Here is a 24,889-nt window from a genome sequence, read left to right on the forward strand (position 1 = left end):
ATGCTCAGGTGAGAAAATACGAAGAACTCTTGAAGAGTTGACGATTTGTTGCTGGAAGAATGATTAAATGCTGGCTTAATCATTTATTCAAAATACTCGTCTGAGTCTTAGGTGAGAAAACCTAATTAATTATGACGAGGCGAGGGACCGACCATGGAGTCATGAAACCGTCCCTGGGTTGTCACATGACCGCTTGACGATCACTTCATGAAAATCCAAAGTGTTTGGAAGAGTTTTGGACCTAATACGAGCAATTGTGCAAATTAGGTCAAAACTGTGAAAATTGATGGGACCGGCTTCCGTGAGCCAAAGAGCCAATCTTGGTCGGTCAAGATAGCGTGCTCGTGTCCCCAAGGCGTCTGCGTCTCAGTCCTGAGAATTTTGATATTTTCTGGCGTGCAATGAGAGAATTTTCATCAAATCATGTAAAATAATAAAAATGCATTAAAAATATAAAACTGGCGTGGGATTGACCACGACACGGTTGGTCGGTCGTGTGTCCGTGCTCCCAGCATCCTGGTCAATATTTTTAATTATTTATTATTTTCTTCTCTAGTTTGCATAGGTTCATCGTTTCGTTATATTTTTGAAATACTTGTTCGTGGAGTGTTAGTGTATCGTCGTTGAATACACCTTCATCATTTGAATCGGGGCTTACTTAGAGGTAGCTCAGACGCCCGGTTGTTGATTATTTATTACTAATTGTGGAATTCGGTGGAGAATAATTCACAAAACTGAGCAATAAGATGTTTATTACTAATTCATATGATCAGCTGAGGATTCGACTACGAATTCAGAATAATAAAGTGAGCATTACCATTCCATGGGATCGTAGATTCGACCATAGAATCTGAGTAATTAAGATTTATCTATTACCATTTATGAGACCATTTGTGGATTCGATCATGAAATCGGAGTAATGAGATGATATAGTTATTGTTATTCTATGAGATCAAGCTGTGGATTTCATGGAATCAGAACAATTGTTTATTTCCATTCCATGGGACCAGTCGTGGATTCGACCATGAAAGAGGAGCAATTGTAGATTATTCTGGGAATTCAGTAGTGAATGTCACAGCAGAATTAATCTTAATTAGGAATAATTAACTTTGTGGCTCTACACTAGCAGAGCAAGCTTTCTAGGAGCATTAATTATCCCGATATGAGCTTGTCGGTAAGTCATATCCTTTATATAGTCAGGGTAAACTTGTTGTTTGTTCCTGAAGACGTTATCGCTCTATACTAGCAGAGCAAGCTGTCTAGGAGCCGTCCATCTCATGATACTATATAGAAATAATCACTGAAAGTATTCAGTATTCATGAGATATGTCGTTGTCCAATCGTGAGACTACATATCTACATGTACTCTGAGAGAAAGTACTCTCCGTTGAGAATTCGATGAGAGACCCGTGTCTCGATACTCACGTCTGATTGCTGAATCAAAGCTTCGTATAATTATGAGTTTACGATTTTAGCCTTTGTCGAAAATCCACCATCTACATGTGCTTGTGAGCGATTTGGGGAATTCCTTCAGGCACAATTTTCCATCGGAGGCTCTATTATTCATTGCTGATAGGAATCGGCTGAGATGCTGTCGTGCGTTCCCCTGCCCGCATATGTCTTGAATTTTGGAGAAGTGTAATCTCCGGGGTATTGGTATTCTTGGATATTCGCCGGGTATGGACTACTTACATGGCAGTGGTTGTCTTTGGGAGTGTTTTTTCCTGCTATTACTTCTTGTGTTGTCCAATCTTCCAGCTCGTGCCTTCTTCGTGAGCGCTCGTCTAGTTCCTTTTGCATGTCTTGCAGGGCTGGTGACATGGGTTTTGGTAGCTGGGTCACTCGTGCGTTCTTCCCTTGTGTTGCTACTACCTCTCTATTTTGGGATCCATGTCCCGCCAATTGTTTGATAGCGTCCTGTGCCAGCGTTACTTCTTCGCTGTCATCGTCCTCCATTGTCACCTCATCGAGGTTGATAGGATGCTCGGTCGCTTGATTTTCTATCGCGCCTGAGTTGGCGCTTTCCAGATGTGTCATGGTGAGTTAGGCACGAGTCTCCGGGTGTGGTCGCCAAATGTTGAAGGGTGATTTTAGTTTTGGTTCTACCCGTCCTAATCTCACCAAGTGACCTCACTTTACTAGGAATGGTAACAGAGAGAGTTGCCTTCCCATTGTACTTTGTTCTTCCTTATATAGACTTTCCCAAAAGTCCTTCCTTTTATGACATCATGACACATGTCCTAAATCTCTTTAATTACTTCTAATCCCACTCTTTAATATAACCTCTTCCTTATCTTTTAATCCCCCTTTATCCCTCCTATCTTATGGGTATTTTCTCATTGGACTTGGGCTTAGTCCCCATGTCCCACACTAGGCTTATCTCCCCTCTTAAGGGCATCATATATCCGTGCTCAACTACTATAATTTCATTGCTCATTGAACTGCTATATTAGCATTGGATTCTCTAATATTGTTCTACTGTGAAATAGCCTGTGACGTTACGGCACGGGTCATTTCCTAGTATATATATGACATATAGGCATATATGTTTGGCACTTTGGTATACCCATAGTGGGTGCATATATGACAAAATCTAATGTTTGACATGTGCATTGGAATAGGCTTAAAGATAACCTTGAAATTTGGTTCCCAATAAGTCGAGAAGTTATTTCTCAAAATGTTTCCAAACACACTGTAAAAGGGCCCTGTAAAAGACTACTAGTAACATATTTTAGCTTTCAATAATTTTTCCATGTCCTTAGTTTTTAAATTTTTTTCCATAATAATTCAAACATACGGGGCGGAAATCTTAGTTGTTGCCTACAGCTAGGGCTGCACAGGAACCGTCCCGTCCCATGGAACCGTACCGGAACCGCAGGAACCGTATCGGTACCGTCCCGGAATCGCGGTCATATGGGACAGGTACAAGTACCAAAAATTGGTACCGTGCCTAGAGTAGGTACGAGTAACGGTTCTATGTTATTCCCGTCTCGTCCCGTCCCGTCCCGTAGTATCGAGGATCTCTATCCGTTGAAATTAGGGTTAAATCCTAGTCGTTGATAGTAGGGGTTATACCCTTTCTCTATCGTATTCTCCATCCCAGAATCTTCTCACTTGGTTGCGAAGTAGACCAATTTCATCTCTTCCATACAACCCCATACAAACCCAATTTCGGTCCATGTTTAGAAATCCACACATCTGCTGATGTTGATTTTGTAACAAATGTTCAAATCCATTAGAGATAACAGCACCAGACAACCCCAATTCCATTTTTAAGCAAACCCATTGCAGGTACCAGGCAATAAACACCACTGCCTTACTGATTACGACCATTAGCTCACCCGAATTCATTCCTCAGTCGGTCCATCTTAATTCAGTTCACGATTAAACGATACCAATTTCTTAGATTAAATTAACCCCACCACTGCCACGAGCTATGCCAACAAACTAATTCTTCTTCGAGACCAACACTCGTTACCAGAACGAATCTCTCATGACTTGTTGGTGCCGTAAGATACTTAGTGCTCGGAAGAAATCTGATTCGATTACTCTCCTGGTCAGACTTCAAAAATGATAAGAAGGAAAGGAATTTAGTGTACTCTCGGTACACATACTCCACTAATCCGAGCGTTTCTCAAATGGGTCAAACCGTCAAAGAGTGGTAATCTTCTTCTTCTTTTTTGTTATATATGCTATAGGTAAAGAATCGGTCCCCTCCCATACCGTACCGAGTTAAACAGGTACAGGTCCCGTCCCATCCCGTACTGCACAGGTACAGGTACCGGCCATAGGAAGGTACTGAGCTAGGCAAAAACCCGTATCGTCCCGTCCCATGTGCAGCCCTACCTACAGTCCGGGTATTGGAATACATTCTGGCGTGTGCTGGCCATGGCGCAAGCTGTTTCATGGCGTGTATTGAACCCTGAACATGAAAAACTCTGGAATACATTCGCAAGCTGTTGCCTACAGCCCGAGTATTGGCCATGGCGCCTCATGCTTAGTTGTAATTTTTGAAAGCGCGGAAATCTTCCAATGGCGTGTTATATATGGTTGTGGCAGCATGTTAAGTTGTTAACGTGGAAGTGATCAAAATCACTGTACGAATTTTAATTCTACTATCAACGTCTGTAATACAAGATGCTTTCCAAATGGAGAGGACTGGCACCGTTACAATGACAACATTTTTGGTTGAAGGTGAATTTGCTATATCATTTCAAAGACTATTCACAGATCCCTCGATCATCATCCTACTCTTAATAATATAAAACCAAGATCACCTGCACATCATCTAATCTTGAGTTCATTGCCGTGAAAGTAGTACCTCTGCTCAGAGTCAGACACTGGATGATATGTCAATTTCTGTTGTTTTTTCTGACTTTTCAATTTCTTTTGGGATTCCTGATGTTGCAATTTCTGCTGATTTCTCTGATGTTCCAATTTCTACTGTCTTTTCCTTTTTCTTCGGCTGTTCCACCGCCTTTTGCAGAATCGTTTTATTCGGAAGCAAGACAATGAATATATTCTTTTCTCTGAAACTTTTGCTCTCCTCTGTGGCTAGCTGAAAACAACAAGATTGGGATTTTCTTTAAGATTTCCATTAAGAAAAATGTAACTTAAAACATCAGAAACCCTAGCAGTAACTAAAACTGAGAGTGTTAAAACTACGTAACTAATAATTCTCGTCATTACAAAATACAAAATGAAACGGATAAAAATCATTGTCATAACCCTATCGAACTAGGCCGAAATTAATGTACATGAAATGGTTCAGAAGGCCAGATCACTGGACTTAGTGTATAAAGACAACGACAGAACGGAGAACAAAATTTTGAAATGAAACAAATACGAATGTATACCAAGAACTAAAAAGTCCTGTGCTTTTGTTCCTAAATAAAACATAACACTTTACCTATTTTATCCGTCAAACAAACAAAAAGTAAAAGAGCCCCAATCTAAGATCATAATGTAGAAATAATATTCATCAATACATTAAGAAAACAACAACTATCTACTGGCGATATTATTAGTGCATGATAATAAATACAATAAAAACAGAACAAATGGTATTTTAAGGCATATGACTGAAGTAGAGCATCACCTCTCCTATATCGGTCTGAAAACGTTTGATGAGCTCAATAGCATTATTTTTGAACTCATGTTGACGACCCTTCATGTTGACCACGATTTTTACCTGGAGTATCGATTTACAGATCACAATGTGGTGCAAAAAGAAAAAGGGAACACGAAAATGAGCCATTCACATTATTCAGAAAATAAATACCACAAACCTTGTCACCGTCCTTAAGGAACTTCTCAGCAGCTCTCAATCTCACAGAATAATCATGAGAATCAATGTTGCACCTATTCATGGAATCAACAATTATTATCCATGCCACTCGGTCCTAAAGCATTGAAAAGAAACAAAATACAAGATGGCCCCTCCGGGACAGGAAGAGTTTAAGCCTCAAAGAGCAAGAAATTGCATGACTGGAAGAAATTGACTAACATGATTAAAAGGGAAAGGGTGGTAGTAGCAAATCTCATAATAGACCTCTACGCTCTCTTTCTATTCAATCTTAGCCTAATTCCAAATTCATCTTGGTAATATAGTAGCTAGATCAGTGTATCAATCTCAGACATCTTGGCCGAGATTCTCGCGACTTTCTCTTTTTCGGATGTAGAGCCCGACAGTATGGTTAATTCGCCAAGACGTATATTCCGTCGAAAAAAACGGTTGTCTCAGCCGAGAATATCGGAAACCGAGAAAATTGCTCAGTGAAATTAGTTTTAGTCAAATCTGTCGATCTCTGCAATAATCGATAGATTCGAAACATATTAGCCCTTTTGATCTTCTATAAACCACTCTTCTTGTGATGCTCACTGTGATATGGTTTTTTAAAACCTTTTTAGCAAACTTCATGGCGAGATCAGACCTTAGTACAAGGGTTTGATCAAATTGCAGTTTCACTAATTAATCTTGCACTTAAACGTTGTGGTATGATTGTATTTTGATTGAAAAGGTAAAGCTTCTACTGAAACTATCATCACATGATGCAGTTAAGTTCGGACTTCATATATCTGTCTGTCTCTACACAATTAGCGGACTATTTGATTTTCCGTATATTCTCTATACATATTTAGGCTGAAGTTGAAAGCAAACACGAAGTGCTTTAGATTGGATGTGGTTGGAGCACCCTAGCTATATAACTTTTGAGAAGAACTTTGCTATATAACTTTTGAGAAGAACTGGATGTAGATACACTGGCATCACACTATCCGAGGAGCAGCTGAAACATGCAGAAATCAAAATGAAAGAAGCTAGCCTTCAGGTATTTCTTTGAATGTATACCACCAAGCTCATACCGAGATTTGGTGGAACATTGATATCTCTTGCAAGTTGACTACTTAACAAAACTCTACCGAGATTCGGTTAAAACTTTGCTAAATAATATTTTAATCTGTTTGAAATTATACAATGAAACGATTAGCTGTAACTACTGGCCAAGTATATCATCTTTACTCAAAAAATATTTAAAAAGCCTTTGAAAAATGTTCGGTGATATACGTATTCAGTTTAAAATTCGGAAGCAAGGTTTAGGTAGTTACTCCGAGATTTCAACGAAAATCTCCCAGATACAAAGTTGTACCAGTGTCTCGGTCCCAACCGAGACGGACCGAGATCCGAGATTGACTACATTGAGCTAGATGTAATTCTACAAATTCATAGCGATCTTGATTGCCAATGTAAAACAGAACAGCTTGGACATATTGGCCAAATGATCAGTGAAATGTGTAATATCATTGCAAAAGAAAGATACCTTACCCCATTTTGAGCTCTTTCATGTCCATACGGGTAGCTGCAGAATGAAGAAAATAACTTAAGAAACTTCTCTCATCAAAAGAAAATTAGCATGTTATAATACAAAGTGCTCAATTGAAGGGTTTCAAGGAAAAGATATTCACCAGCACTTTTCTTTTGTTGCTCTCTCTTTTTCTTTTGCTGCTCGTATCTGTGTTTGCTGCACGCATATAAATGACCATAGATTAATATCTGGATTTTTCCATGGATATTAATGCAGAATGCCAGTTCTAATAAAGAATATGGATAAGCTCGAAAAAAAAGCCAGTCCAAACAACGAAGATACAGAGAGTGAAAAGAGTACGTTAGAGACTTGCAAACAACCATAACCAAGGGATCACACATAGATGTTATGTAACTGTCTCAGCTAGGTAAGAACTGATCTTAGGTGACAGTCAATACCATTATCTACTAATTTTACATTGGTGATTTTTTTTGGTTCAGAATTGCACATCTTTTGGTGAGACATGATGATTATCTGCCCATGTTTTAGAAGTGAAGGTGCACCTTGCAATATGGCCATGAATGAACAAACAAGAGATGTGTAGATTGCAGACCATTGCAAACTTTAGTTGCACTGATATTGATTAAACACTCACGGACAACTGAACTTTTCATCAGAATCATAAGCAATGTAGGGAAAGAACTTTAAACTGTTAAAACGCAATTGAAAGCAACCCACAAATCTAAACAAAACATTTTCACTCAAAAATCAGCATTTGTCTCTTGATGGAATATCTAGACCTAAAGAAAACCCATCAAACCTCAAATAGTCATAAAAGAGAGATGTACAGACCAGTGAGATGCACTCAAACTAATGGAACTGTAACAATCATAGATCATGAAACTGGATCTTTTCAAAGTAATTGGCACTGAAATGAAAACAACTTAGCAACTACATTGAAATTGGACAAATAAGCAATCCAACCAAAGCCGTTACAATCTAACGCATTTGGCTGGAAAAGATTTACAGGTCTAAGTGAAAAGAGTCAGGAAAGCCTTTCAAGCCTGGGATAGACACCATAAAGAGCTATTTGTAGATCACTGATCGGGGAATATACCTTTCAAGATTCAAATATTTATACCCAAATCCCACATTAATAATCGAAGGTGACATAGAAAATGTTCTGAGCTATCTATTATCGAAGTCATTCATTCCTCTCAAAATTTGACTGACATAAGCCACAAAGTAGTGCTATCAGTTTTCAATTGTATCCAAGTTCTATTTTAAGCTTGACGACGTTAAGTAGGTGTCTATGTATCGTTTCTTCACAACCTACAAAAACATAAGGAAAAAGACCTTTATGATTGTCATAGACTCCTATAAAGCCAAATGTTCGACGGAATCTTCCGATTGACTCGAATATTAACCTAAAAAAGTGAATTTCTGATGAAGGCGCAGCTGGAATACAGATAGGTAAACAAATACAACATACTTGTAATCCATCATTTTTAGGACTGGAGGGTCTGCTTCTGGAGACACTATTACCTGCAGAATCAAGTAAATCAAAAAAATCAAAAATGACTATCCAGGTAACCAAATAGACTTCTCCAGTACTCAAGTACATCAGCTGGACAGACAAATTGCTGGTTTAGTCAAATATAACAAATCATCATTACTGAATTTGAAAATAAAACTATATCGGTCAAAAACTTGAACGAGTACAAGTGATATGATTGTAAATTGAGCTATGAAATATGCAACATCCATAATGATCTCTTATGGAAGCTTTCCGTTAAGCAAATGCAATTCTCCTATTGTTCTCTTTCTTTTTGTTATTCCTGGTGTAGGATATAGTATCCTGATTTGCATCCAAAGTTTCTTTCAAATAAACTTTGTATTCACGCATATATAACTGAAGCCATAGATTTCCAGCTTAATTTCAATTGAACATCTAAAGAGCTCCGCAAAATTTTCAGATGCTATTTAAACAAGCATTTAAACCCATACTTCATCATTAAATAATTATCAAAATCTCCACTTCTGCCAAAAAAAATGTACAACTAAATGAACGAGACACTACATAGAACTTCGGCAAATTAATTACTTCACTAAAATAATAAAATTCTCCGGTCCCAACTAGGCTTGCACAGGCTAAATTTAACTCGATAAATTAATAACTTCGCTAAAATAATAATTTTCTCCGGTCACAAGGCTATTAATTTATCGAAGTTTTACTGTAATTGTGTTTATCAAGGACACAGAAAACAGAAAACTAAACAAATATAAAAAGATGGGAATCATAGTTTTAACAACACTTTAATTTTTTGAAACCTGCATATCAATATTATTTTGAAGCATACCTGTATATCAATATGGTGTACTTCGTAACACATTTATAATAAACTAGCTTTGCTGCTCAATAAAGCAATTACATATGACATAAGCCACACTATAATTTGTTAAATGAAGATTGAGACTAACAAGCATTATAAATTCTAATACATGAAGAGGTTTTAACTTGTTTCCAGTGACATACCAAGTCTAGCTCAGCGTCTTCGGCCATCTGAATGGCTTCACTTTTAGACACCACACCAATCTGCAACGGTAAAAGCATAAATTTCTAAGAAAATACAGTATATATTTTCCTTAGCAATGGCTATCCAAACAAGACCAAAATCTACATATTTTTTATTTATTTAATGGATAAATGAAACAAAAATTTAGAGTACTCACCACCCTAGTGTCGTTGCTCCTCGCATCAATAAGCCTTACAGAACTAGACCTGAAATTGAACATATGAACAACCATTAGTTTCAGAACAAATAATCGAACCCCAAGTAACAAAAAGGTCAAATTCTGAGGCAAAGAACACCTGACACTGGAAATATCAAGACAGGGGTCAGCTTCTTCAACTTGTCTCATATCTCTAGACCTCCCTTGACTAGGACGAGGTCGTGGTGGTGGACGGTACCCACCATACCGTGCTGTTACTGAAGCAGAAGGCAAGTAAATAGAATGGACATGAGTAGAATCAATTTTAAGAAATTCAGGGTTACAAATTCTAACACCAGCAATGGCTGATTCAATTGATGAGAGAGAATAAGTTGGTGGTTTTGTTGTTCTAGACAAGAGTGGTTTACATGTAAAACTAGTGCTACTAATTCCAGCCATGGAAGATACTATAGATGAATGAAACCCTAATTACACATGAGCCCTTGGTTTATGTACTTGATTATAGAAATGGTGTGTCTGAGAGAGATATAAAGAATATGCTTGGAGTTGAAGAGAAGAGAAGAGGACGAAAAAGAAGAGGTTAACCAACTAGTCCCTTATCCACATTTTGCTTCGCAGCTTAAGCCATAGGCATGGTGACTGGTGAGTTAGACTTCGGATTGTGAACTTAAGCCCCTATAAGGCTGCCTTTGGGTCCATCCATGTGGGTCGTTATACACCATAGGGCAAGTCCGATGGGCTTTGGCAATTTGCCAATTTAAGTCCACTATTGGACTTATATGACCGGTCAGGCTAGTGAACGACCAAGATGGCGCGTAACAGAATAGTCGGCCTAGTCAGTGAACGATCAAGATGATGTTACACTACATAGGATGTTAAGTGTTAAGATAGCGGGATCCTGCAGGGCCAGTGAAACGCAAAGGTGGTGTTATACTGTAAGGACATTAGGCAAGTAATGAAGCTTTTTGGCAGACATAATGAAGCTTCACTGAAGGAAAGGCAAGACAAGGCCAAAGTGGCAAATGCAACATGCGATGCTAGCATTAATGTATATCCATGGAATTGAGTTGGCCCAAGCTCAAGGATGATGCGAGAGTGTAGATTAGGCCAAGAGTTAGCCTATGCATTAGTTCAAGGCTGGCCAAAGCTTGGACAATGCAAACAAGCTAGTAATGCAAGAGTAGGCATTGCTAATGCTGAGAAAATTGGCTAAGTGAAGCATATGAAGCATTAATGGCTAGAATGAGCTATGGAAATGGTCGAGAAGATTGTAGCGCAACGTTAGTTGTATATTGGCTTAGGCCAAAACAACTACAGGGCCATGTTGGCTGATGATTTGATTCAAGGCCAAGTTCAGTAAATGTTGCACGTTATGGCTCAAGTGAAGGTTAAGAGTTGGTTATTGGCTTTACAAGTGTGCCAAAAGTGTGAGACAAGAAATGACGGTTATAAAGGAAGTTTATAAGCGTAGGGATGTGTCCATAACTGCCTTGAAATAGGTGTTGAAGGCTGGCTCGAGTTATAAAAGAAACTGGCCAGTTGTCATAGTTATTGACGGTTATGGAACTGTTGTATGGGACAGATGATTGTCCCATGCATGTGCAAGTGTTGTTCACGGGTTTTGGCCCATTAAAGTTGTTGTATAAATAGTGTAAAGTCATAGGAAATTCATTAGGCTTGCACAGTTGATTGTGAGACTCAAATTGAGAGAGTTTTGGTAAGGTTAAGGCTTGGTTCAAGAGGAACAAGTCTGTGTAAGTCCCTAAGTGGACAAGTTTTGTATATCTTCCATTTGATGCAATAAAATGGGTTAATTGTTTCATGTGCTAAGCTTTCTTGGTTGGTTGATTGTGTTAGTGAATGTATAGCATTGTTTGAATGTGTTATAGTAAGCATTTGAGAAGATAAGAGAAGGAAAAGAAGGCCGAAAGACTTTCGTTACAGAACTATGTAGGTGTTGTTTGCATTGGTGCAAACTATAAGGCTGAAGCATTCATGGATGAAGCTTGATTCACTGAATTACGTTGTTATCAGGTACATATGTGCCAGAAATTTGCAAGGTGCATTTGCAGGTGTGGCAATTCGGGTATCAGAGCTGTGTTTAGTACACAGTTCAAGTGTATTTGTTGGATAATACACAAGTGCTTCTTTATTTCTTAAAATGTTTTTCTATGAACAAGTAATCGGAGTATTATATTCAGAGAATTTGCATTAGAAATGGGTTTCAATGGCACTATGATACCGGGTACGTTTGATCAATTGGAGGAGTACGATGATGTTGGCGATATGACCATAAAAATAGGTTGTGATTTCCTTAATATTCCTCTTGTTTCTGAAGAAAATGGCAGGCTAGAATTACTTGAAGGAAGAACATCAGTTTGGTTCAAAGAATTTGACGAAAGGGTAGGTGCAATGGAGGACAAGGTGTCTGATACAACCTTGTTAAATTGCGAAACCAATGGTTAAGTGACTGAATTAAAGGGGAAATTCAGTGACACGAAGTCCACACTAATAGGCCATGCTAAATTAATGTCCAAGGAGATGACAAGCCTTCGCAGGTAAATCAGTGATAACATGAAATGCTAGAAAAATTGAGAATTTCTTGTATGATGTTGAGGCATACTTTGAAGCGAATGAAATTGGGGAATGACTAATGGTAACTCTCGCAGGAAATTACCTAGGTGGTGATGCCAAGGTTTGGTGGAGAACTATACTGCACGAAGATGAAGTTGTTGGTTATGTCAATCCCATGTCTTGGAATGACATGAAAAAAGGACTGAGATGTCAGTTCTGGCCGAGCAATGATGCTTGGTACACAAGGGAAAGTTTATGTAGGCTAAAAATGATGGCTACACCACAGGTCTATGATGAAAACTTCCTTGAATTGGTGCAAGAAGTGCGTGGCATGAGGGAAGAAGATCAAATGTTCCAATTTTTGTCCCGTGCGATTTCTTGGGTCACTGCTGAACTCAAGAAGTGCAAAATTCAGAGCGTTCAGATGGTTATTCAAGTAGTGAGAGGGCTTAATGATTGACCAACTGAAGACGTGCAAAGCCGTGAAGGAAAGGTCAGACGAAAGGAAAAATCTATAGGCAGTAAACGTAAGCATGATCAAAAGGAAGATGAGTTATTCCCTTCAACCCGGAAGTATATGGGATGCTTCATTTGCGAAGGCTTACATTTCGCCAGAAGCTACCTACTCAAGGCGCAACTTAATGCATCAGTTGGGGATGACTATGATATTCATTCTAGCTAGACTCATGAAGGCCAAACTAAGCTAAGTGAAGGTTCAAGGAAGACACCTCGCAGCGAAGTTGTCACTCACTTCGATAAAGGAAGAAACTAATCAAGAACAAGAAGGAATGTTGTTGTCTCCATTGGAAACACTTGGCGCAGAGAACATGGTATTTTCTGAACTTGTTTTATTTAGCCTTAGTTGCTGGTTGTTGCAAACTCTATGTGTAGAGTTTGGTTGTACAAACTTTTATTTGAGTTTTCAAGTTTGTGTATAATTTGCTTTGGTGTAAGCAATTTGCTCTGTTAATGAAGTTTTAGCTTTCCAAAATAATTGATAGATAAATCATGTAATGGTACATGGTCTTACTATGTAAGAGCAGTAATGAATGAAGGTGTTTTTGTTTATAAAGCCTTGCATATTTATTTACGATGTAAAGCTAGTTCATGGGGAAGTGCTGCAATAGCATACTATGCTTAATGTGTGCAATAGTGAGACAAGATGAATGCTAATAAGCAAAGCATATGACCGGGGTTCTAGTTGATGCAAAAATGATATTGTTATTTGAGGATTAAATATGTGATGATGGGTGGGCAGCGACAGTGCCAGCAATACATCAAGATAAAAATCATTATATCGACAAGCATGAGTTGGGTAGAATTCATGGCCTAGAGAAAGGCACACTCTTTCCAAGAAAAGAAGCAATACAATGCAAAGGAATAGTTGGAGACATATTGGCTTTGAAGGCAATGCATATGGACAGCTAAAGGGTTAGCTATGTTATGTCCAAAAGATAGTTAGTCACAGTTGCATAAATGGGTTGTGCAACTCAATAGTTTTGCTTTAGAGAGTTAGGCAAAGAAAGCTTGCAAGTTTATGTTCGGGTATGCAATATGGCCTAAGTTTAGAGAATTTATACTTAGTGTCCACATTCAAAAAAATGAGTTGTTAAATGGATTTTGCATAATCAGAATTTGCAAGGCGTGAAGTGTAAGATTCGTGTATCTTATGTGATAGGAACCCCAATACACTTTGTGACGTGCTTGACGGAGGGCTTGGAGGATAACAGTCCAAGGCATGAGCCAGCAAAATTGATTGAAAACGAAGGACAAGTCGTTTATAAGTCATTGTCATGTCGAGTTAGATGAAAAAAAGAAAATTCGGGAGGTGAAAGACTATGTCAATGATCGTAGTGATCAGTTGGAGAAGAATCATTATGTGCTTACACTTATGCGTAAATGATTTAGGCCTAATTTGAGAATTGGCTAAGAAGAATTATAAGATTGAAATTGAGTATTGATTCATGATTTGAGTAGCAGCTGAAGCGTATTGCTAGATGTGGCTCAAGTTATATGAGAACAATAGCAGGGCAGTACTAAGTGATGTTGATGCTAAGGCATGGAAGTTGGCTAAGGCGTTTTGAGAAAGCCAACAAAGATTGTTGAATTTCAGAATGGTTTCTGAGAATGCATGCAGTGAAGGTTAAGATAAGTATAATGTTTATACTGGATCGCATTCAACGCCCTCGTTAAAAGGATTAGGTGGGGGAGGTCTATGACCAGTCAGGCTAGTAAACGTCCAAGATGGCACATAACAGCATAGCATGCCTAGTCAGTCAACGACCAAGATGATGCTACACTACATAGACTGTTAAGCGCTAAGATAGCGAGATCCTGCAGGGCCAGTGAAGCGCAAAGGTTGCACTACACTGTAAGGACATTGGCCAAGTAATGAAGCTTATTGGTCGACACAGCGAAGCTTCATTGAAGGAAAGACAAGATAAGGCCAAAGTGACAAACGTAACATGTGATGTTGGCATTAATGCATATCCATGGAATTGAGTTGGCCCAAACTCAAGGATGATGTGAGAATGTAAATTAGGCCAAGAGTTGGCATATGCATTAGTTCAAGGCTGGCCAAATCTTGGACAGTGCAAACAAGCTAGTAACGCAAGAGTAGGCATTGCTAACGCCGAGCAAATTGGCTAAGTGAAGCATATAACACATGAATAACTAGAATGAGCTAAGGAAATGGCTTAGAAGATTGTAGCGCAATGTTATATGTACATTGGCTTAGGCCAAAACAACTACAAAGCCATGTTGGTTGAGTATTGATTCAAGGCCAAGTTCAGTAATGCGCAAAGGTTGCACGTTATGGCTCAAGTAACGGTTAGGAGTTGGTTATTGACTTTACAAGCGTGTATGAAGTGTGAGACAAGAAATCACGGTTATAAAGGAAGTTTATAAGCGTAGGGATATGTTCATAACTTCCTTGGAACATGTGTTTAATCCCGTCTCGAGTTAGAAAAGAAACTGGCCAGTTGGCACAGTTATTGACAATTATGGAACTGCGGTACAGGACAAATGGTTGTCCACGCATGCAAAAGTGTCGTGCACAGGTTTTGTCCATTAAAGTTGTTGTATAAATAGTGAAAAGGCATAGGAAATTCAATAGGTTTTGGTAAGGTCAAGGCTTGGTTCAAGAGGAACAAGTTTGTGTAAGTCCCTTAGTGGAAAAGTTTTGTATATCTTCCATTTGATGCAACAAAATGGGTTAATTATGTCATATCTTAAGTGTTCTTGGTTGGCTGATTGTGTTAGTCAATGTATGGAAGTGTTTGGATGCTTTATGGTAAGCATTTGAGAAGAAAAAATAAGGAAAAGAAGGCCGAAATACTTCCGTTGCAGAACTGTGTAGGTGTTGTTTGCATTGGTGCAAACTTATAAGGCTGAAGTATTTGTAGGTGAAGCTTTATTCGTTGAACTACGTTGATGCCGGTTATATCCATGCCAGAAATTTGTAAGGTGTATTTGCGGGTGTGATAACTTGCCAGATTGGCAATATTATTTGACAAACCAACAAATTGTGTGGTTTGTGAATCGCGACAAAGAATTTATCCGGAGGTATAAGTATGTGGATTGGTAGAGTTTTTCCCATGAATTCTTTTTTTGCCACTCAGTAATGACACTTTCGCTAACGGATATATAATCCAACGATTCTCTTTCACTATAAACTAGGAAATAACTCATGACGTAACGCCGGGGGATTTTGATTGTTGTCAGTAATAAGTGATCGTAACTACGCATGTTTTAGGTTGTTGTTGTTATTGATTAATTTTACCCTATTAACTAATTCGATAATTATTGTTTTTCCATGCTTTCACGGTTGCACCCCCAAGTATATACCCTTGGTCAAGAGATGTTGTGGTAATATACTCTTTGTATAACATTTGAATAAGACAATCTCTGTCATAAATAGCGAATTCTAATTCTTAGATGTTGCACAGATCCATAGGGGTGGGGCCAGCTTGAAGCATGGTATGCAAGCTCTAGGGTTAATTTTTTTTTATAAAATTAGGCTTCCAAACCTATGGGTATTTATACTTAATTATACCCCTAGTAAGACTTGTTTTCCTTTAGTAACATGTGATAAGGCAATTCCTGCGACCACATATGTTTTTATTTCAATGTATTTCTAAGATCATTTTGAAATTAATTCAAAGTGGGATACATCCAATCCAAAATGATGGTATTCATCCACAATGCTTGTTCATCGGGGGATTGGGTTGATCTGACTTTGTCAGGCACAAAGATAAATCACCATGTATATATACATGTTGTCTTGACTATGAATGTATCATGTTTTAGGTAGTTCCGATATTGGAGTTTCTCTGCCAATAACTGAGGAGTTTGGTTGAGGCATATATGTTTCATAATTCCCTACTTACCACGTTATCACAACCAAGGCCAGAATTTACTTAGACAACATCTTATAAGATTTATTTCAGTATTAATGTACAAATGCTAGCAGAAGAATGTATAAACTTCTTGCACATCAATCAACCCATGAAATGACAGTAAGATATATTTGAAAAAGCAGGGGTCTAACAACACCACCCAATATTTTTCTTAGAAATCTGTATGGACTAACTCCGAAATACTTTGCTAGAGAATCAACTAGACAGTCAGACTCAATCTAGATAAAAGTATCTCAAGGAGTTAATATCTCTCTCTTGATTTGATTTTTACTGAAGCTAAAAATAATAGCGAGTCTTTATCAAATACAAGGAATAACTTGGACGGTACCAAAGACCAATGTCCAAGTGTTAATCAATGAAATCAACAACCACAAGGTCGGATCTCCAATCGATTAACCTTTAACACACAACATGTATTATTTCAATTATAAAGATAAACAATATAATGTGGAAAATGAAATAATACAGACACCAGAAATTTTGTTAACGAGGAAACCACAAATGCAGAAAATCTCCAGGATCTAGTCCAAATTGAATACACACTCTATTAAGCCGCTACAGACACTAGCCTACTCCAAGCTAACTTCAGACTGGACTATAGTTGAACCCCAATCAGTCTCCCACTGATTCAAGGTACAATTGTACTCCTACGCCTCTGATCCCAGCAGGATACTACGCACTTGATTCCCTTAGCTGATCTCACCCACAACCAAGAGTTGCTGCAACCCAAAATCGCAGACTTGATAATAAACAAATCTGTCTCACACAGAAAAGTCTATCAAAGGATAAATCTGTCTCCCATAGAAAAATCCTAGGTTTTTGTTCCGTCTTAAGATACGAAATCAAGGTGAACAAGAACCAATTTATAATCCGGTCTTATATTTCCGAAGAACAGCCTAGATTAATCAATCACCTCTCAACAGTCTTACTTGAATACACAAGAGGACGTCGAGGAATCACAAACAGTTAGACGAAGATGTTTGTGACTTCTTTATCTTGCCTATCGAAGAACTCTCACGATCTCAAGACAATCAAATATTGTACTCGTACGATAGAAGATGCAAGATCAGATCACACAACTACGATAAAAGTAGTATCGGTCTGGCTTCACAATCCCAATGAAGTATTTAAGTCGTTAACCTGGTTTTAGAGAAGAAAACCAAAGGTTAGAGGACAATCGACTCTAGCGAGCGCACTAGTATCACACAGACTTGTGGGGATTAGTTTTCCCAATGCTAGATGTCCCCTATATATAGTCTTCAAATCAGGGTTTTTCCTTAGTTACAAAGCAATCAATATTCATCGTTAGATGAAAACATAATTTAGATTCAAGCTAATATTTCTCAACCGTTAGATCGAAAACTTAGCTTGTCACACACACTTGAGATATACGTTTACTGGGTTTGTGAAAACCATGCCCAAACGTGTACGTGTATGTTGGTTCAACATAGTAACCAAAAAGGTCAACCATATGATCATTTCATATTCACCTTGTTCTTCTTCACCATAACTAGTTCAATTGACTCAAATGAACTAGTTAGAGAGTTGTTCAATTGCTATGAGATCTTATGTAACTACACAAGACACAATTGAAACAAAGATGATTCGATTCGATTGAATCGGCTATGAACTTTATAGCCACGGTTTGCATACTGCATTCCTTACTAATTTAAGTTTCATGTTCAGAGCACATCTTTAGATCATAACCTACTCAAGTACGCAAACAAGTTCGCGGACTTAAGACAACCGGCAGAGTTATCTAAAATCAGCAGAAAATCTCGACAAGGAGACTTCCGCCAGTTCGCGGACTAGGTTCGCGGACTGAGTTCGCGGACTAAACATGCAGACAAGTTTTTGGAAAATCCCAGCAGAAATTCTCGGCAAGAGAAATTCTGTCAGTTCGCGGACTGAGTTCGCAAACTGAGTTCGCGGACTTGGCAAAGCCAATTCCTCCGGTTTCTCTCAATCAACAAAGTTCGCAAACTTCGGATTAAGGAATAAGACTTATGCACATATGTGTTTCCACACAATGCTTATATCCATCATTGGTTATATAGACCTAAACTCTCATTCCAACCATTGAAACATTCTTAGAGGACGTTATATAGTTGTTACACTATTTCTCGTCAAAGCGATTTTCAAAGTGATTGAAACATTATGACTTTCGTCATTAGGTGAAGATAAACCCGATCAAAGCGAAACGCTTTACTAACACATGATTTCGAGATATAGGTGGGCGAGATATACTCGTCTCGAAATATCAAATGTGTATGATCCAGTCTATATAGCATACGACTTTTGTCTCATAAGAAGTAGGAGATAGAAGAGATAGACTTTTGAGTGATAGATAAGTTCAAGTCTCCACATACGTTTTTGTTGATGAAGTTCCACGGTTCTTTGAGTAGATCTTCGTTGTTGTATGATGAATCGCCATGAAGTCCTTGAGCTCAACTACACTTTTCTATCCTAGTCCGAGACTTAGCTATGTAGACTAGAAATCAAGACTCATAGTTTTGATCACTAACATTGACAAACATGCTTGAGATAGCAACGCATGCGAGGTCGACCGAGCAATGCTCTAACAATCTCCTCCTTTGTCCATTTTAGTGACAAAACTATTAATACATATGGAATACAAAAAAGATAAACTTTAGTGGCTCCTATTCCATAGTCTAATCTTCAACATTCCCTGAAACTTCGTCCTTCCAAGTACTCCAATGATCCCAAAGGTTGTAAGTTTAGCATCACCGTTGTTGAAGATCCGTAGCTATAACAATGAGAGAAATCGAGATTCTCGATCATTATTATACAGTAACATAGTATTATTATGTAACATCAAATTCCAATTGCATCACAACTTTAACAATAATACTACAGTGATATGTATCACTCCCCCTTAGTCAATACTCCATCTCACATGGAAACCACTCCCCCTTACACAATGATCCGAAAACCATATGTATATGTAGTATAACTACACATTAATTCTCCCCCTTTTTGTCAATAAAATTGGCAAAGGTACAAGAACGGGTTCCTAATGAAATTTCTGAGAAGAGACGTTTCATAGACTAAAAGAAGAAATACATACCAACTTAATTTAGATGCAATCATAAAGCCGAAGCTAAATGCATTCATCAAGGAGTTTTAAGATACAAGATAACCCCTATAAAATTCCACAGCCGCACACCCCGCAAGATATTACCATTAAGCACAAGTTCAAAAGAACTCTCCCCTATTTGATGTCATTCCCGAGAGAACAACAAGAGCGACCTTAATTTCGAAAGAAAAGAAGGATTTTTAATTGGACACTAAAAACCATAGGAAAATGATTTTCTATATCCAGAACTCAATCAAATTAATCACAAGTAAACCCATGATTAATTTAATTAGAATACGCAACTAAATCAAACCACAAAAGTGATCAATTTAATTGATTGTGCTCAACATAAGTAAACTTACGGAGCTACGACTAAGGTATCATACGGAGATGACTAACTTAATCGTTCACATACTCAACATAAGGAAAACCTTACGAAATATACGACTACATCAACCAATAGAACATAGTTAGTATAGTCGTTCATATACTCAACACAAGAACTTGTGGAATATATGAAAACTCAACTAGACTAATTACAAGAGAACCCATAATTAATCTAATTGGAATACAAACAACCAAACTAATCACGAAGGTAATCAATTTAATTGTCAAAAGTTTTGCTCAACAAAAGAAGACTTTCGGAGCAAATAACTAAATAACCAACCAAGATGATTAATTTAGTTCATAATGCTCAACATATAGCATCTTATGGAACAACCAACAAAGCCAATAAGAATAATCGACTTAGTTGTATCGTGCTCAACATAAGACACACAATGGAGCCTTCACGGTAATACAAAAAGAATGGATCAAAGAAGATCAATACCGCAGAATACATACACGGATTTATTCTATCTTTCCATCACTATATGCATAATGACATAATAGACTTTATCCTTGTCACACAAAAGATTTTACCCTATTTTCCATCAAATAAATGACTGCATAGGTATAACTTTTGTATTTGTCAAAAGTCCAGTCGTCCTTTCATCAATACGAATACCAATTTATGAACGACTTTACTTTTTGACAACATATGGGACCTTCAAGTTCACGGATGCAAACAATACATATCCCATAGAAATATTGCAATACTTCAAAATCAAACAGATTAATACTGCAATAACAATCTTTGCCCTTAGAAGGTAGAATCAATCTTTTTCGCACGGATTTATATCAAGAGTGGTTAACAAAAGCGTATAAAAAGATTTTCTTAACAAAGAAGAACATACAAAGTCATTGACGACTATGCACCATAGTTCACATGAGATGATTGTGAACACTCAAGAATATATAGCAATGTGAACTACTACCCATTCTCGAACTTCCTTCTTTATGATTCACCAACATCACTCTTGTAACAGCCACAAAATAGCTTAGAATAGGATTTCTCCAAGAATCCGAGTGCCCAAGTCCAAGAGAATAGAACAAGTGCAACGAAACGGAACAAACACTAAAAAACAAGAGACAGGACAAAGACCAATATTAACTCATCCAAATTAAACAATTCTCATCTCCATTTTGAAGGTAATTCAATAAAGAAGAGAATGCAAAAAGAATGAGGTAAATCCGAGTTCGGACGAAGAAGTTACGGCCAAAACAGGTTTACCGAATATCGACGTCAAGTATGCATACGGGTTTGCGAACTTAAACCCCGGGATTTTGATTTTAAATGTTGTTATGCATACTTGGTATGTGTACCATGTAGTCCAAACATCCCAAACTATTATTTTCAAACCTAAACATTTAAGAACCTTAAATACATATCAAGTTAGGTAGAAATGAACGATAAGCAAGATTATTATAAGTATTCTAAGCAAATAAAAGTACAAATCTTGTTCAAGTTTATAGACATACCTTTTTAGAAAAGTCCAATTGAATTCTACCGCCTTACCGAATATAATCCGTGCTCCCCAGTTGTTGTGCTTCCCTCACCGTATACATAGCAGGGCATTTCTTGGGTGAGGATGCACTTTCAACACAAACAAGTTGTGTTGAGGTGAACAATGTCTTGCTCACCATGGTACCAAGAAAGAGTTTCTTTCTAAAAACTCTTAAATCTTGTAGTGTTGAGAAACACCCAAGGAACTGTTTTTATAAGTCTATCAAAGAACTTCAAGAGAATCCAAAAAGATTTGTGTTTCTGATTTCTTGTTTTCCAACTTATAAAAAACAGTTTCTGCAGATAGTTTTTAGCACTGCGAGGGGAAACTCTTTTGATAAAAAGAGACGTCCTAGATTCTTCATAAAAGAATACAATACTACTATCTTGATAGGAAGTGTCAGGAATTGAGCAACGAATCAATTCATGCTTTGAGGTGATACACTCAGATAACTGAGATTTAAACTCCTCTTGTAATTCGTTTAGTTTATCACAACTAATTGGATTACGCGGAGGAGAAGCATTGCTCTCACTGATTAGTAAATCAATATCAACCTCAACATGAATATTATTCATCATAACTTGATTTAGCCTGTCAAGAGATTCTTCCTCTTTCTGGAGGTATAACCCAACATCAAGAGATAAGCTCTCAAGCTTCTTTTCAAGCCCTGAAAACACTTCAAGGGATTTTAAACCTGGTGGAGGTTTAGATAGAATTTCTTCTACATATTTTATTAAATCAGTCATGGAAGAGAACTCTTAAATCCTTGGATCTGGTGGTGCATTTATTGAGATAACACTACTGTCCATAGAGTCAGATCACTACAAACACAGACTTGTAAGGTCTTGAACGTGTTTGCCTGCTTTGATACCAATTGAAAAAGCGGGGGTCTAACAACACCACCCAATATTTTGCTTAGAAATCTGTATGGACTAACTCCGAAATACTTTTCTAGAGAATCAACTAGACAATCAGACTCAATCTAGATAAAAGTATCTCAAGGAGTTAATGTCTCTCTCTTGGTTTGATTTTTACTCAAGCTAAAAACAATAACGAGTCTTTATCAAATACAAGGAATAACTTGGACGGTACCAAAGACCAATGTCCAAGTGTTAATCAATGAAATCAACAACCACAAGGTCGTATCTCCAATCGATTAACCTTTAACGCACAACCTCTATAATTTCAATTATAAAGATAAACAATATAATGCGGAAAATGAAATAACACACACACCAGAAATTTTGTTAACGGGGAAACCGCAAATGTAGGAAAAACCCCGGGACCTAGTCCAGATTGAATACACATTGTATTAAGCCGCTACAGACACTAGCCTACTCCAAGCTAACTTCGGACTGGACTATAGTTGAACCCCAATCAGTCTCCCACTAATTCAAGGTACAGTTGTACTCCTAAACCTCTGATTCCAGCAGGATACTACGCGCACTTGATTCCCTTAGCTGATCTCACCCACAACCAAGAGTTGATGCAACCCAAAATCGCAGACTTGATAATAAACAAATCTGTCTCACACAGAAAAGTCTATCAAAGGATAAATATGTCTCCCACAGAAAACCCTAGGTTTTTGTTCCGTCTTAAGCAAGGTGAACAGGAACCAATTGATAATCCGGTTTTATATTCCCGAAGAACAACCTAGATTAATCAATCACCTCTCAACAGTCTTACTTGAATACACAAGAGGACGTTGAGGAATCACAAACAGTGAGACGAAGATGTTTGTGACTTCTTTATCTTGCCTATCGGAGAACTCTCACGATCTCAAGCCAATCAAAGATTGTACTCGTACGATAGAAGATGCAAGATCAGATCACACAACTACGATAAAAGTAGTATTGGTCTGGATTCACAATCCCAATGAAGTCTTTAAGTCGTTAACCTGGTTTTAGAGAAGAAAACCAAAGGTTAGAGGAGAATCGACTCTAGGGAGCGCACTAGTATCACACAGATGTGTGGGGATTAGTTTTGCCCAATGCTAGATGTCTCCTATATATAGTCTTCAAATCAGGGTTTTGTCTTAGTTACAAAGCAATCAATATTCACCGTTAGATGAAAACCTGATTTAGATTCAAGCTAATATTTCTCAACCGTTAGATCGAAAACTTAGGTTGTCACACACACTTGAGATATACGTTTACTGGGTTTGTGAAAACCGTGCCCAAACGTGTACTTGTATGTTGGTTCAACATAGTAACCCAAAAGTTCAACCATATGAGCATTTCATATTAACCTTGTTCTTATTCACCATAACTAGTTCAATTGACTCAAATGAACTAGTTAGAGAGTTGTTCAATTGCTATGAGATCTTATGTAACTACATAAGACACAATTGAAACAAAGATGATTCGATTCGGTTGAATCGGCTCATGAACTTTATAGCCACGGTTTGCACACTGCATTCCTTAGTAATTTAAGTTTCATGTTCAGAGCACATCTTTAGATCATAACCTACTCAAGTACGCAAACAAGTTCGCGGACTTAAGACAACAGGAAGAGTTTTCCAAACTCAGCAGAAAATCTCGGCAAGGATACTTCCGCTAGTTCGCGGACTAGGTTCCGGGCTGAGTTCACGGACTAAACACGCAAACGAGTTTTTGGAAAATCCCAGCAGAAATTCTCGGTAAGAGAACTTCCGTCAGTTCGCGGACTTGTCAAAGCCAATTCCTCCGGTTTCTCTCAATCAACAAAGTTCGCAAACTTCGGATTATGGAATAGGACTTATGCACATATGTGTTTCCACACAATGCTTATATCCATCATTGGTTGTATATACCTAAACTCTCATTCTAACCATTGAAATATTCTTAGAGGACGTTATATAGTTGTTACACTATTTCTTGTCAAAGCGATTTTCAAAGTGATTGAAACATTATGACTTTCGTCATTAGGTGAAGATAAACCCGATCAAAGCGAAACGCTTTACCTACACATGATTTCGAGATATAGATAGGCGAGATATACTCGGCTCGAAATATCAAATGTGTATGATCCAGTCTATATAGCATACGACTTTTGTCTCATAAGAAGTAGGAGATAAAAGAGATAGACTTTTGAGTGATAGATAAGTTCAAGTCTCCACATACCTTTTTGTTGATGAAGTTCCATGGTTCCTTGAGTAGATATTCGTCGTTGTATGATGAATCGCCATGAAGTCCTTGATCTCAACTACACTTTTCTATCCTAGTCCGAGAGTTAGCTATGTAGACTAGAAATCAAGACTCATAGTTTTGATCACTAACATTGACAAACATGCTTGAGATAGCAACACATGCGAGGTCGACCGAGCAATGCTCTAACAATATTTACCTGGTAATAATATACTACTATAAAAATAAGATGTAATACATTCAATAGTTAATA

General features: G+C 37.8%; 1 protein-coding gene across 1 annotated transcript; it reads right to left on the reverse strand.

The window, feature by feature from the left end:
- Nucleotides 1–4,071: 4,071 nt before the first annotated feature.
- On the reverse strand, nucleotides 4,072–10,144 carry LOC113344022 (translation initiation factor IF3-4, chloroplastic-like). Its single transcript, XM_026588092.1, has 9 exons — nucleotides 9,676–10,144; nucleotides 9,537–9,585; nucleotides 9,340–9,399; nucleotides 8,296–8,348; nucleotides 6,964–7,019; nucleotides 6,824–6,857; nucleotides 5,289–5,361; nucleotides 5,099–5,191; nucleotides 4,072–4,558 (listed from the first exon to the last, which is right to left on the reverse strand). The coding sequence occupies exons 1-9, from the start codon at nucleotides 9,972–9,974 to the stop codon at nucleotides 4,334–4,336; spliced, it is 942 nt and encodes a 313-aa protein (XP_026443877.1). The 5' UTR covers nucleotides 9,975–10,144; the 3' UTR covers nucleotides 4,072–4,333.
- Between the last annotated feature and the right edge of the window lie 14,745 nt (nucleotides 10,145–24,889).

This window comes from Papaver somniferum, unplaced genomic scaffold (genome assembly GCF_003573695.1).
Source record: "Papaver somniferum cultivar HN1 unplaced genomic scaffold, ASM357369v1 unplaced-scaffold_70, whole genome shotgun sequence".
In the NCBI taxonomy this organism is placed as follows: domain Eukaryota; kingdom Viridiplantae; phylum Streptophyta; class Magnoliopsida; order Ranunculales; family Papaveraceae; genus Papaver; species Papaver somniferum.

Coding starts and splice junctions, on each gene's coding strand:
- LOC113344022 (XM_026588092.1), bottom strand. CDS start 9,974: ATGGCTGGAATTAGTAGCACTAGTTTTACATGTAAACCACTCTTGTCT. Junction 9,586..9,675: donor CTTGATATTTCCAGTGTCAG/GTGTTCTTTGCC, acceptor GTTCAATTTCAG/GTCTAGTTCTGTAAGGCTTA. Junction 7,020..8,295: donor CTAAAAATGATGGATTACAA/GTATGTTGTATT, acceptor ATATGCGTGCAG/CAAACACAGATACGAGCAGC.